Source organism: Sinohyriopsis cumingii, chromosome 19 (assembly GCF_028554795.1).
Source record: "Sinohyriopsis cumingii isolate HCF-2022 chromosome 19, ASM2855479v2, whole genome shotgun sequence".
Classification (NCBI taxonomy): Eukaryota; Metazoa; Mollusca; class Bivalvia; order Unionida; family Unionidae; genus Sinohyriopsis; species Sinohyriopsis cumingii.
The window spans coordinates 65,423,606-65,438,185 of NC_142979.1; the positions used below are offsets into that span (position 1 = coordinate 65,423,606).

The 14,580-nt window shown below is 32.9% G+C and overlaps 1 protein-coding gene across 1 annotated transcript in view; it reads left to right on the plus strand.

The window, feature by feature from the left end:
* Positions 1 to 10,426, plus strand: part of LOC149775865 (apoptosis-inducing factor 3-like) — a 94,096-nt gene extending 83,670 nt beyond the window's left edge. The window contains exons 13-18 of the mRNA XM_089944488.1: positions 198 to 274; positions 1,418 to 1,535; positions 2,533 to 2,631; positions 5,153 to 5,228; positions 6,716 to 6,820; positions 7,640 to 10,426. Coding sequence (XP_089800614.1) covers positions 198 to 274; positions 1,418 to 1,535; positions 2,533 to 2,631; positions 5,153 to 5,228; positions 6,716 to 6,820; positions 7,640 to 7,673 — 509 coding nt within the window. The 3' untranslated portion in view covers positions 7,674 to 10,426. The remainder of the gene's footprint in view (positions 1 to 197; positions 275 to 1,417; positions 1,536 to 2,532; positions 2,632 to 5,152; positions 5,229 to 6,715; positions 6,821 to 7,639) is intronic.
* Positions 10,427 to 14,580: the final 4,154 nt, after the last annotated feature.

Here is a 14,580-nt window from a genome sequence, read left to right on the forward strand (position 1 = left end):
GATAAAGTAATATAATTAAAATTTTAATTGTCCCATTTGCTTTGCACACTGTTTGATAAAGTAATATAATTAAAATTTGAATGGACCTGTTTGCTTTCACACTGTTTGATAAAGTAATTTAATTAAAATTTGAATTGTCCCATTTGCTTTGCACGCTGTTTGATAAAGTCAATGAAGAACCTTTTTCTTTTCATCAGGTGTTGTCCCTGCCACAGAATTCCTGAAAGATTCAGGAATAAAGATGACAGACAGAGGATTTATACCAGTTAATCAGGTAGAAGATTACTAAAACTTTCAACATTCATGGCTATACTCAATTATTTTTTTGGGCCATACATCCTTAATATGTAACTCTGGAAAAAGTGACTTGTACTCTCCAATTTTTTCCTTGTCCCATTTTTTTTGTTTTTTTAACTTTCTTAATTTTCTAGTAATTCTTGACACATGTCAGTAATTACCTGATTACAACAATTTTATTCCGATCTCAATCAGCAAAGACATTTTTTGTCTCTGAATTTGTCCTTTGCTGATGTTTTCAGCATGCCATTATTTGCACATGCTTTGAGTCTGTTCTGGACTGCATATAATATGGTTAAGAGGGAAAATGCTAATTCAAGTAAGGACAATACTAGCCAGAATGTGGCAAATAAATCTTATGAATGAAATTTGGATTTTTCATTTTTGACAAATTGCATTTGCTTACAACTAAACTCTCTGACAGAAAAATGAACTAATCCTGGGTAGCATGCTATCCAGTTTGTACAGCCATGGCATTCATAGTACACTTGTCTGACAGAAAAATGAACTAGTCCTGTTTGTAATATCCTGGCATTCATAATAACACTTGTCTGACAGAAAAATGAACTAGTCTGGGTCACAGGCTAACTGTTTGTACTGCCCTAGCATTTGTAATAAAACAACTTTAGTAAAAGGTAATGATAAATATGTTGTGAAAGGCAAGATTCACTGTTGTTACCATAATCAACAACCACGGATTTTTCTTAAACATATGCTGACAAGAAAGCAGTGAAAATGTAAGCAGTGAAAATGCATTTTATTATTAAAGAACTTTTTTTTCAATTTGTGTGCTAAGTTTCATCAGAAATGTTCTTGACTTTTAGAATAATTTTTAAAAACAATGAAAACATGATGAAATAAATTTACTTTTGGTACCAATTCCGTTTTAGTGTTTTGGTATGCATATTAGGTCATATCCATTGCCATGATCAGCAATGTAATTATTATATATAGAACTAAGATGGTATTGCATGCTTTAAGAACAAAGAATCTAACATTTGAGACATATTTACCATTCAATGAATCTTGTCCAAGTCAAAGTAATTTTCCAATACAGTATTATAAAAACATAGTAACTCTATACTTCAAACTAACATGTAAATTTGTTTTCCTTTACTAGTTTATGCAGACAGACCAGCCAGACATCTTTGCTGCTGGAGACATTGTGGAATTTCCACTCTTCACTGTTGGAGGAAAGGATGTCAACATCCAGCATTGGCAGATGGCACATGCACATGGTCAGTAATCACTTATCTCACTTTATATCTGTATGGATATGAACCCGGTCTAAACCATTACTGAGTTTTCCACACAAGTTAAAAATGTTTGGATGGAGAATAAAATTTTTTGCTGGTTTGTTTTTGACTGATATATTTTACCTCCTTTTCATGCATTATTTCTTGTTATCAAAATGTCTTATAGTTAAATAATGTGTACCATACTGCATTATTGTTATTAGCCATATCATCAAATAGTATTGGCTATGGGAGAGAATCTAAAATTCCCATTCATCAACTGTGCAATTTATTACATAACTGAATAGTGTAGTATAAATCTAAATATACAATGATCTATTCAACACTTTAAATTTAAAAAAAAACTCCCCTCCCCCTTGCCAAAAGCTTCCAACAGTAATCACTTTGACATCTTTGTGCCTGTCTGTCCATTTGTATGCCAGTCCATATGCTAATTTAAGGTTAATGAAAAAGTCTTTCAGATTAAGCTCCATATTAAAGTGGGGTTTTTTTCTAGCTAAATAAAAGGCAGGCTCAAATAAGAAAATCTCTGGTCACAAATTTTGTACCTTATAAATATCTGTTTCTGATCATCTATCCACAACAAATTGCCACAGTAAAACTGAGGAACATAAACAATGATATGACATTTAATTCCCATACCATTTAGACAGAATTTTTAACAAGGAAGAAATTATAGTGATATAGTCATCTCAGGGCAAGATGACAATAATTATCTTCTGTTAAAATTTATTGGCCCTAATTATTATAGCTTCACATGATCTACATTTGCTAAAATAATAAAAAACGAAATCGACAAGTTTACACCTATCAAAATTACCTGCTGTATGCTGTTTAGTAAAGTGCAATAAATGCTTTGAAATCATAATATGGTTTTGTTGTATATGACAGATACTAGATACAGCAAAATAATTTTTGCAGCCATTAGAGGTTAATTATAATACATTTTTCTGTATATATCTCTTGTATCCTCCTTCAGGAAGAAATGCTGCCCTCAGTATTGTGGGAAAGAAACATGGAATAAAAAGTGTCCCATTCTTTTGGACTGTGATGTACGGGAAGAGTGTAAGATATACAGGTTGGTGCCTTATGCTAATTTCATACTTCTAAAAGGAGAAAACTTGTATGTACCTGCGTGTAAACCTAGCTCTAACCTACATAAACCCAGATTACACTTCATGTTCTCAAAACTTGATCATCGCAAAACTAAAGCTCAAAACCCCAAAACCATTTATGAGCTATGGTGTCCATCTATAATATTAAAATTTGTCAAGTAAAGGTGAGGAACCCAAATCCAGAGAACACTGAAAGTGCCTTTTTCCAACTCTGTTATAATTAAAGTTACAGCCTTTCAAAGGAATTGGTCCTGGTGCTTGAAAGTTTTGAGAAAAGAAGGTTAGCTGTTGTATGATGCATTTATGCTGTTTGATCAAAGTCATAAACTGAATGTATAACACAGACCCTGGTTAACTGGTGCAGTACCATATACACCCACTTACAAGTCCAGATTTTTTCAAAATTGCTGAATCACGTAGGGGTCGATGTTAAAGCTAAACTTACTAATATCAAGAGCTTACAGCTGGCTATACTAACAGTTTTACTCAATTCCGCTGTTTTGTATGTCAGTGAAGTTCATGACTGAGTGTTTCAGATAACTGAATCTGATATTTCTTGCCAAATCTGAGTCAAAGAATTTTCAGACAATATTTAGACTCCTAATCCACTAAAGGTAGCTTTTTAGAAATAAAAGAACATCTATAAATATGATTCTAACATGGTCACCTATTTTCCACCCTCCCCCACCCCCAAACTTTATAAATGGTCTTATTTATGCAGATTTTAACATGGTGGTCAACCAATACAATGGTTCACCTACTAACATGTATATATGGTATGCAAAATCCAGGTTTAAGTCAGTGCTGTTTATAGTACATATTTCAGTATATACAGACAAGTACAGTGTTCCCTTACTATACTGATTCAAAGCTCATACAGTTTGTTTGTTGCAACAAGATTTCTGTTGGAAAAAAGGTCTTACATATTAAAATGTATTCTTTAGGGATACAAGAGAGAATTTTTTATACACTTACTGTAAAACTAGTCTTGAATGACCAACCTATATCTAGACTGAGAGACTGAATGCAAAATGACATGGTTGTAACTTCTTTGTCTTTATCAAATCATGAAAAAGAAATGCTGCTTATGCAATTATAAATATGACAGTAACAGTCCTGGTAAAGAAAATTTAAAGTCAAATAATTTTTTTAAATAAACTTTTGAAATCTGTTGAAAATTTCAAAACATGTCAGAAATTGACAACATGGTCTTTCCGTTCTAGAAAACTGAGGTGATCTCAGTAATTATGTCATACTGATAAAAATTCACCCACCAACCAATACATTTCTTTATATGTTTGATAAAAGGAGTCTGTGATCTTCGATCTGTGCAAATATAAAAAAGTTTAAATGCACATTTAGTTATTACTTTATGGACATTTAGTAACATTGGACATTTTCACATAATTTTCTATGCAGTGATCTTGTTTAGCAATAGACGTTCAATTAAGATGGTATAACAAAGTGAATGTCAACCCATAAATTTTTATGTGATTCAGGATTGCTTGGACCATTAGCTATGTAAAAATATACATTTTTCAAAATGTTAAATATTCTAACATTATGCAAGCAACAGACCTTTAGTGACAATACAGTTCTAATTCCTGTCAAAAAAGAGATTGCTGCATCTCATGATTCAGCAGTTTGGGGTCAAATATATAACCTCAAATGAAAATCTTCTTTGTAGAAAAACAAAATATTTTTTTAAAAGATTTATGATGTGTGAAACAGCACAGCAAGAACTGGAGCTGTCAGAAGACTGCAAAGCTTGCCAGCAAATATTTATTTGGAAAAAAGTTTTGTATTTGTCAATATTCAATGATCACTGGAACATGACAAGTAGGTCACATTGACTTTTAGTATGGTGGCATACCACTCTTTAGGCTGCATGCACACATTGACCTTTATGACTAGAAGCAATAGCATTTGTAAGAAAATTATTATATTAAACTTCCAATAAAGTATAGTGACCTTTTTTTAGTATCTGCACGACAGGAACCAGAATGAACAGATTAATAATAGATTTCAACAACCGTGCCCTACCATATATACTGCATTTTGTTTAATTAAGATTGAACAGAGTTTGGATTTTATTATTATTATTATTATTATTATTTACAGTAATTACTGTGCCTGTGAAATTTAAGCAAATGGTTGACTTCCCAACAGGCATGGGTATAATTTAGGGTTCCATTAATTTTTCATGCCAACTTTTTTTTCTGTTTTAGAGGCAAAACAATGTCCATCTTTTGAGGAACATGAAGTTACAATATTTCTTCCAGGGGAGTTCAGCTAATAAATGTTTTGAAACTTGTGGATGGTCTTGATATTGAAGAAAACCCTCCTTAAATTCAAGCTTGCTATACTTTTCCATAACATGGTGGGTGGGCTTGTTATTGGGCATTAACTAGCTCATCAGATGAGATTCAGTGTTATTTTTTTCTTGTGAATAAGAGTTAATACATCATTACTCTATTTTCAAAGGTTATGGTCCTGGATATGATGATGTTGTGCTCCATGGAGACTTAAATGCCCAGAAGTTTGTGGCATTCTACACAAAGTAAGATTCCTTTGGGTACCCAAATTTTTTTTTAAATTCTTTTTTTGTTTCATTACCTATATTAAACATCTAAATGTTATTATTTATTTTGCCTATGTGGTCTTTCAGCATTGGTGTTAGTCATGGTAGCCAGTGCTGACATGGTCCAGTTTTGATTTTGTTGTTTAATAATTATATTGTTTAGAATAACACCTGGACAAGGCCAAGTAAGCTTATGGTATGGCACTGCATCTGCTGTACAAAGTCCCATCATTTGTCATCCTTCTGTCACTAATTACTTCTTACCACTCTTGAGACCATATTTCTAAACCAGTTTTTATCAAACTTGGAATGTAGGCTTATATAATCATTGGACAGAATGAATGAATTATAAAATATATAAAAAGCAAAATAAAGTTTGTCTCTGTTCTGAAGTCCAGGAAGTGAAAATGACCAAGAAGAGCTAGCAGTTTTATGATAGGTGCACATTGGAAGTAAGGCCAAGCTGTATACTCTGTAACCCAAAGTACACCCATCAATCATTCATCATTAAGGGACTTAAAAGTTCTTTTAACATTACCTAAGATATACAAGGTCTTTTTTAAAATAGCCAGTATAACCAGAGAAAACTTGGAAAAATTCTTTTTCTTTAAAAATCTAACCCTTAGCAAAATTTGAAACTGTAGAGTTAAGAGTAAGATTCACCTACTATATGAAATGGATTAGGTGTCAGAACATATTATGTATTTTCTCAAATTGAATAGTTGCATCAAACTAGTCTTGTATCATCAAGATGTTGGATGAGTTTGATCAAACTTTCTGTTTCATCAAAATGTTGGCAGAGTTTGATTAAAGAAGTCATGTTTCATCAAGGGGTTGGATGAGTTTGATCAAACTAGTATTGTATCATCAAGATATTGGACGAGTTTGATAATAAGCAGGATCTGCAAATATTTATGAGGTAACATGTATATGATTGACTGAACTCGTCACTATGGAGACCAACTTTTAATTGGATTTTGCTCCAACTTCATAAATAAGCTGATATCATTAACTTATGTTATATACTGAAATTTGTGCATATTAATGAGATTATGTTGCGTTGTGGCTGAGCATGTTAACTCTCTAGAGCTAGAGACTGTGTTTCGTATCCAGTTTTGATAAAACTTAGTAAACATTTTTGTATCACCAAGATTGTGGACCAGTTTGATTATTAGTGAATGAGCATTATATTAGCAGGCCATCTATTTTATAAGAACAGGTTATATTGGTAGGCCATCCATTTTGTAAGGATACATTGTATTGGCAGCTCATCCAATTTATTGGTACACATTTATTGGCAGGCCATCCATTTTATAGGGAGATATTATATTGGCAGACCATCCATTTTATTGGGACACATTATATTGGCAGGCCAGCCATTTTATAGGGACACATCATATTGGCAGGCCAGCCAGCCATTTTATAGGGACACATTTCTAGTTTATAATTTAAATAATGTTTTACAGAGGTAATGAAGTGGTTGCTGTAGCTAGCATGAACTTTGATCCCATTGTATCACAGGCAGCTGAAATGATGCAAGCAGGAAAGAAGATCATGAAAAGTGATGTTTTGTAAGTATACAGGTCAGACTAATTAAGACATAAATGATGAACACTTGCTAATGGATTTGCAAATAAATTTGCCCTGGGTAGATTTTTTAGCAGATGAGTTTTTAATATTTACCTGCTAATTGACAAATTACCAGAACTGAGTTAAACAAAGCTAACTTATTAACAAAGTTTTCTGTAAAAGTTTGTTTCTTTTGAAGACTTTTCCACTTTATTAGGAAATAGATGAAAAATAATGATGCTATAATAAATTTATGCATGTTATATAATGTAAACGCCCTAGGTGTCAGCCAAAAGTTTAGCACACATTGTATTTCTCAGAAAAGCTAAGCACTGAAGGTGGCATTACAAAACAATTGATATGTTGCCTGTGACAATGTTGGATTGCCCTCCCTTGGAATTTTACATAAACAATAATTGACAGATAGCTGGTGGTGGTAGTGGAAGCTTTCTTTCCTTCTTTTAGTTACTCAGTTGTTCAGCATCAAAAGTGAGATAGAATTAAAAAATTCAACAGTTAAATATGATGATCAAAATCTTTGAATTGTAGCATTAGAGGTGAAATAATATTAAGGAAACCTCCAAAACAAAAGTATTAAGCAAAGTTTTGAGATCAAATTTGTATTACAAGAATGTTGTAAGTATTGGTATAAGATTGGGGGATGGGGGTGAGTTTCCAGTTTGTATCATTTTACTGTTTGCTAGTTGCTTAAATCGAGATATATAGTAATTATTGTTGTATTTAGTGTCTTTAACTGTTGTATTTATTTTGCAACCATTTGTGATAAGTGTCACCTGTATCTACTTCTTATTCTCTTACAGAAAAGACCCTACTGCCTGGTTGGGAAAATTGTAGATCACCTCAGCAAAGCCAGAATTTTGCATTTGAAGTTACTTGTACATGATGACCCTGGAAAATGCTAGATTCGATCAATTTATTTTCTTGTGTTTTGTAGCACTTTTGTTTGACTTTAGATCTTAGTAACTAGTATCTTAGTAATTATATATTGTTAGAGTTTCAAGATATGAAATGCCTTTTTTCGGATGAAAATTAGCCAAATACATGTATGTGACTGTATTATTCGCTTAACAAGGTTAGAGAAGTTTTTAAGAACAGCTGAATCTTTCAACGTGGAAAATATCTTTCACTGGTATATTTTCATTTTATTTGTTCTAGCTATGTTTTCTGAACCATGAATAATAATGATACAAATATTTCACTTTTGTGACAGCAGTATAGTGTTAAAAGAATACATTACTGTTTTGTAATGTTGTCTTTGCTACATCTGTTGCTGTATTCAACTGAAACTTTGATACATGTCTCAAGTTTGTTCCCAAAAAAGCTGTATTATGGTTTTACGTATCCCCTGTGACGCATTACTGGGGTATCAATGATTTTTCAATAATCTGATATGCCATACTGGGGTATTGGTGCAAGGTCAATACTCAAATATGTCATATTGGGGTATCAGTGATTTGGTGATACCCTGATATGCCGTATTGGGTGTGTCAGTGATTTGGCGATACCCTATGTTGTATTGGGGTATCAGTGATTTGGCGATACCCTATGTTGTATTGGGGTATCAGTGCTTTGGCAATATCTTGATATGCCATATTAGTGATTTGGCAATACCCTGATATGCTGTATTGGGGTATCAGTGATATGTCAGTACCCTGATATGCTGTATTTGGGGTATCAGTGATTTGGTGATACCCTGATATGCCGTATTGGGTGTGTCAGTGATTTGGCGATACCCTATGTTGTATTGGGGTATCAGTGATTTGGCGATACCCTATGTTGTATTGGGGTATCAGTGATTTGGCGATACCCTATGTTGTATTGGGGTATCAGTGCTTTGGCGATACCCTATGTTGTATTGGGGTATCAGTGATTTGGCGATACCCTATGTTGTATTGGGGTATCAGTGCTTTGGCAATATCTTGATATGCCATATTAGTGATTTGGCAATACCCTGATATGCTGTATTGGGGTATCAGTGATATGTCAGTACCCTGATATGCTGTATTTGGGGTATCAGTGATTTGTCAATACCCTGATTTGTTGTATTGGGGTATCAGTGATTTGTCAATACCCTGATGTGTTGTATTGGAGTATCAGTGATTTGTCAATACCCTGATATGTTGTATTGGGGTATCAGTGATTTGTCAGTACCCCGATATGCTGTATTGAGGAATGGGCGATTTGTCAGTACTCTGATATGGACCTAATAAGTCACAATGAAGGATGCCTCTGCTTCACCTCAACTTTTTAGGCACAGATCCTTGTATCCAGGTGAATGCATGTTGTTGATTTATGCACAACACTATTTAGATGACTTTCACCACTGCTTAATTATCATAACATTTTGCTCCTATTAGTTTAAATGTGTATCTAAAATATATATATTCTTAAATAGTCAGGCACATTATTGATGCCTTGGGATATTGGGAATCACAGTTTTTAGAAGCATAACATTTTCACAAAGTTAACAAGGTAACTATAATGTCAAACATTATAGACATTAATTGCAATTTAGTTATATATTTTGTTTATTGTTAATGAGTAAATAACAAATGTTTATAACAAATATGCTGAATTTATCCAATTTCCAAAACCTAAATACAGGATCATACATGGACACTCATTTCAAAATAAAATGTTTGAAAGTAGTCTTGGTGAGGAAAAGACTGAAAATATTAAACAAATTTTATACATTTAAAGGACAACAAAAGTAATGTGCAAGTTTATTTATCACATGACACAAACATACAAAATCTTTTATTTGATGAAATTGCAGAATAGTGCAGTGAGATGACATTTGAAAAAGATTTTGGTATGCCCGATAATTAGCCTTTGCTTTAGATGATATCTTTAAGTCACTTGCTATGTCATACGATAGTATGTGTGTTACATATAGAAAAATGATAATATTGACACATTAACTTAACATGAATCATGTGATAAATGACACAGTAATTTGGTTGGCCAAATAAAAAATAAGATAATTTCTGTCAATTTAATGAATAATTTATTTTAAAAGCACCTTGTTTGTTCTGCCCTATATTATAATAGCAATATATTTTTGTTTGTAAACCCAGTGAATTCTCATTATGCAACATTATCTTGCCATCTTATCCATGAATTGTTGTAGTATTAATGATGGGTGGGAGTAAAAACCATCAATATGGACAAGAGTTATTATGTTATATGTTATATATTTGTTTTTTAATGCTTCAAAGGCATGGTTCATGTAATGGGAGATGAGTTCACACACACACACACAAATGTGACTGCATTTTTGACACCTTTCACTCTATTAGGAGAGTACACAATGTTCAATGCAACACAAAATTACCCATAACAACATAGAGAAAAAGATCAAATCTATTAACTAGCCTTAGGAAGTCAGTTGTTTGTTTGTATATTAATAATAAATGACAACCAGATCTACTTGTTCAAAACCTTTAGTGTTCAACTTCAATTTAGATGTGGTTTTATCTAATTTGCTGACATTACCCAGAAAAGATGTTCAATTGAAGCAATAAAAAATGTTATCATATGTATTACCACTTTATTAATCTCAACATATGAATAAATTATTTTATTTAGTTTTGTATATATTCTTTTTCCCAAACTCTATGGAAGATACATGGATGCTGTCTACTCAAGTTTATAAATAATGGATAAATTTTGTTAACTTCATTATTGAATGAATAGGAAATTAAGTGATGGGGTCTTGGTACTTGACAGACTGAAGGAATAATTTATTTATGTATCCTGTGAAGCATTTTATGAAGTATTTGAATAATCACTTGAAAGGGTTATATGTGTCAACTGAAGCCCCTTATTTAAACAAAACTGATCCAGTCTGAATACTCAGACATGGATACAGATAGTAATGGCTAAAATCTCATTCTGGGGTGTGATGCTGCACTCTGACCCAAAGTGCTACATGTTTCAACCAAGAATTAATCAACTAGAAACATGGTCATCTTCACACACAAAAAAACGAGTTAGAACAAAGATGGCCACTTCCCGTTCTGTATCTTTGTTCAGTTCACACTCTATGACCTGTGTGATTGCTCTTCATCTTGCTACTGCCAAACAAAAGGTACCCCATATTTACACTTTGGTCTACACACTGATATATCACGACTACAAAAGACGCTGCCAAAATAGATGACCAATGTGGAATTTGTTTCTGGTCAGAGAAACATCTGAAACAAAAACCTATTTGATGATTTCAACCCATCATGGGGATGGGGGATAGAAAGAATGCACAGGGTATCGTTTGCTACCACTAAATGTTAGCTGTTTAAACTGCCAATAAAGTTAATAAAATTCCTGTGAACCTTTTCCCTGATTCATAATATGTAGGTTTTGGATTTAATTTGCTTAAATTTTAAAATCAAACAATTTTGAAACGGTGACAATTTATTTCAAGAAATCTACACAGAGAATACTTAATTAAATGTCAAGACTTGACACCTAAGTCTGATTCAACATTGTGCAGAAACCATTTTTTTTCCTCCATCTATAGCGATCTTGACTCCAAAACAAAGGGATTCTTGCTTACCCCAAGTGATGACATCCACAAAATGTTGGTGACTGAACATGGTGGATATCTGAAGTTGTTGTGCAGAAACAATTTTTCTTCTTTCAGTAACAGTGACCTTGTCCTTTGACACCAAAATTGATAAGGCGCTTCCTTACCCCAAGTGCTTATGGCTTATCCACAAAGTTTGGTAAATGAGCACAAAATCATTGAAAGACAGACAAATGGAAAGATATCATGATGTAATACACTCTGCCTTATTGTGGACATATAATAAAGAGCAAAGGTTGTGATGATATTGGTCATTTGTGTTCTACAGAGAATGCAAAGGTTAAGGTTTCATCAAGCAATTTTCAAACTTGATGATTTTTTTATTTAAAGAAATTTGCACTGAGCAAAATGAACAGAATGCCAAGAGATGACACTTGTTTCACTCAACATTGTGTAGAAACCATTTTCCCTCACCACTCAACCTCATATGCCCTTGTCTCTCCATTCAACCTTGTATGCCCTAAGAAAAGGACAAGTATGCGCATAAAGTGATATTGTATTCTAATTATAAAATCTCATGTTGTATGTAGCAATAATGTGGGCATTACAGTGAAAATCTTATTTCCACAATCTTATTCTATATACATTTCTTCATAAACAAGAGTACTTTAGTAGCAAATGTTATTCTTAACACTTATTACAATAATTTTACTATATGATTTTTCTTTCATATATTTGCTGTATATGAATGAAAAGTTGAAATATCTTATTTGATCAAAAATGTTCGAGTTTTGCACCAAAGTTCCGATTTTATGGATGAAAATTATTTCCATAACATTTTCAAGACCCCATTCTTAACATGTTAACAGAAAACTGAATACAGTTACAAGGTATATTCTCAGTTAAAGAGCAAACACATCAGTCATTTAGGAAACTACATCATCCCAATATCAATACACCACTTGCTCCACCAAAATCTTGTACATGGATAACATGCGAATGCACATCTAAGGTGGGGCAGTCAGGGATCCCATTTTTGTTTCTTGAAAATGCCAAAAGAATTTTATTTGTCGAACATTAAGTAAATCACAATAAAAATTGGCAAACAAAACCCTGATATATTGCTCCTTTAATCATCAAAAACAGCAGTTGGTGTCTGGAAATTGTAATCAACATCATGAAATTCTGAACTTTTAATAGGAAGTCCTATATTTTGTTACATCTTTGAAAAAATAAGAATGAAGAAATTTTGATTAGTGGAAATGTCACTAATGCCTACTGGTTGCAACAATTTAAAAAACAAAATACCTATGAAATAAGCTTTGTTAAGTGAAATTCGTGTTTAGTTCTGTTTTCATTTGGTTTCAGTTTAATCAACATAAATATGATATGCCCCTATGTATTCAGATGGGAGCATCTACCATCACAGCTATGTCCATCTACCATCACAGCTATGTTCATCTACCATCACAGCTATGTCCATCTACCATCACAGCCATGTCCACAAGCATTTCTGTTTGAACCAATTAACTACTTACTGTTTTGTTCTCCAATCTGCAGACGTATTTGTTGTATTGTTACACCCGATTAAACGAAGACCTGCTGTGTATTATCACTTTAGTTAGGTCATTTGTATCAAATCAAACAAAGGGATTGCAATTTTAAAAAAAGTTAAAAGTTAAGCAAATCCTACCGCTGTTGGAGCTAGTGGTCATGATCATGTGTCAGCTGAACTCATTTGAACAGACCACTAGATAAGTTATAAATATCAAGTATACCATGTAAGTAACATAATTAAACTACCTGTAATTATCCATTATCCTAGTCATTCACACATGTGATCAAAGATAGCAAGGCAACCAAGTGAAAGGAGACCTCGGTGAATGCAAAGCATTGTTTGATAGATGTCTCATTACAGAGAAGCGAGTTCAATAAGATTGTAGTCAACTTAAAATTCCTAAATTGGTACTCAGAGATTTGCCCAAGGATGAGTAGAAGTTTCACTATTACTTGCAATGAAATCATAGCATCAATATTTAACTAATAAAACAATTTTAAAAAATCGAGTTTCAACTTTGGTTGTTTCACAAAATATATTTCTCTAGTTTTTAAAATGTAGTTTCCTTGTGCAAAAAGCAGTGATGTAATACACAATGTTTTGCAGATATGCAATGAGGCACACATGTATATGTGTGCTGAAACCTCTTGGACTAATGTGTTTCATGACATTTCAAAAATAGGTTAACCTGAAAATAAAGTAATTGATATCAAAAAGCAAACAATTTCATTAAAAAAAGATGTTTATTCACAATTATTCCCAACACATTTCTAAAATGAGATTTCAGCTATTAAACATCACCACTACCCAACCCCCCTCCAATCTTCTTGATGTACAGCCTGGATGGCACCCGCTTCTTTATTTATCAGAAGTCTCTTGGTATCTCGCACCCTCACTTATAGTGCAGTCTCTTTTTGAGAGAGTGTGTGTTTGAGAGAGATGTAATATCACATTGTCATCAGTAAATTAGGTATATACTGCAGAAAAAGCCCTTATTTACAGTTAAAATATAATTACACATGTAAAGATATTCATGTAACAGAAACATGCAACTACATGGTGTATACCAGACCACACAGCCGAAATATGGATGGATTATAAACTAAAGTCTGCTTTTGATCCATTACGAATCATACCCCACATTACAGCTCCAAAAGTATTTATCTGGCACAACTAAAATCTAGCTAAGAATTGTTGAATCCCTTCTTACCCAACAAATTTCAAACCATACCTTCTTGCTCCATCTGTATAAACATCTGTAATTTGGAAAAACAGAATCAAAGGAGTGTGTAATGTTAAGTCTGTGCTATTTATAGGATATGCCACAGCCAAACATACATAATAAGCTGCAGGACTGTGATACGGACTCTCATGTCGGTAAAAAGTCAGTACATATATACTGTATTATATACTGTATACACCATGCAAAATGCCAGTAACTATAACAACTACAAATTAAAATTATGGGAGTTGAAGCAATGAAAAAAATCTCTGAATCATAACAATATGCTGTAATTTGAGTATAGAATTTTAATTACATTTTTTATGTCTACATTCCACATTAATACAGTCTGAATAAAATTGGCTTTCAAATTTTTTAAAAATTTTTGAAGTTCATATCTTAGTAGGATTTAAAATGCTGCTGCTTTGACCATATT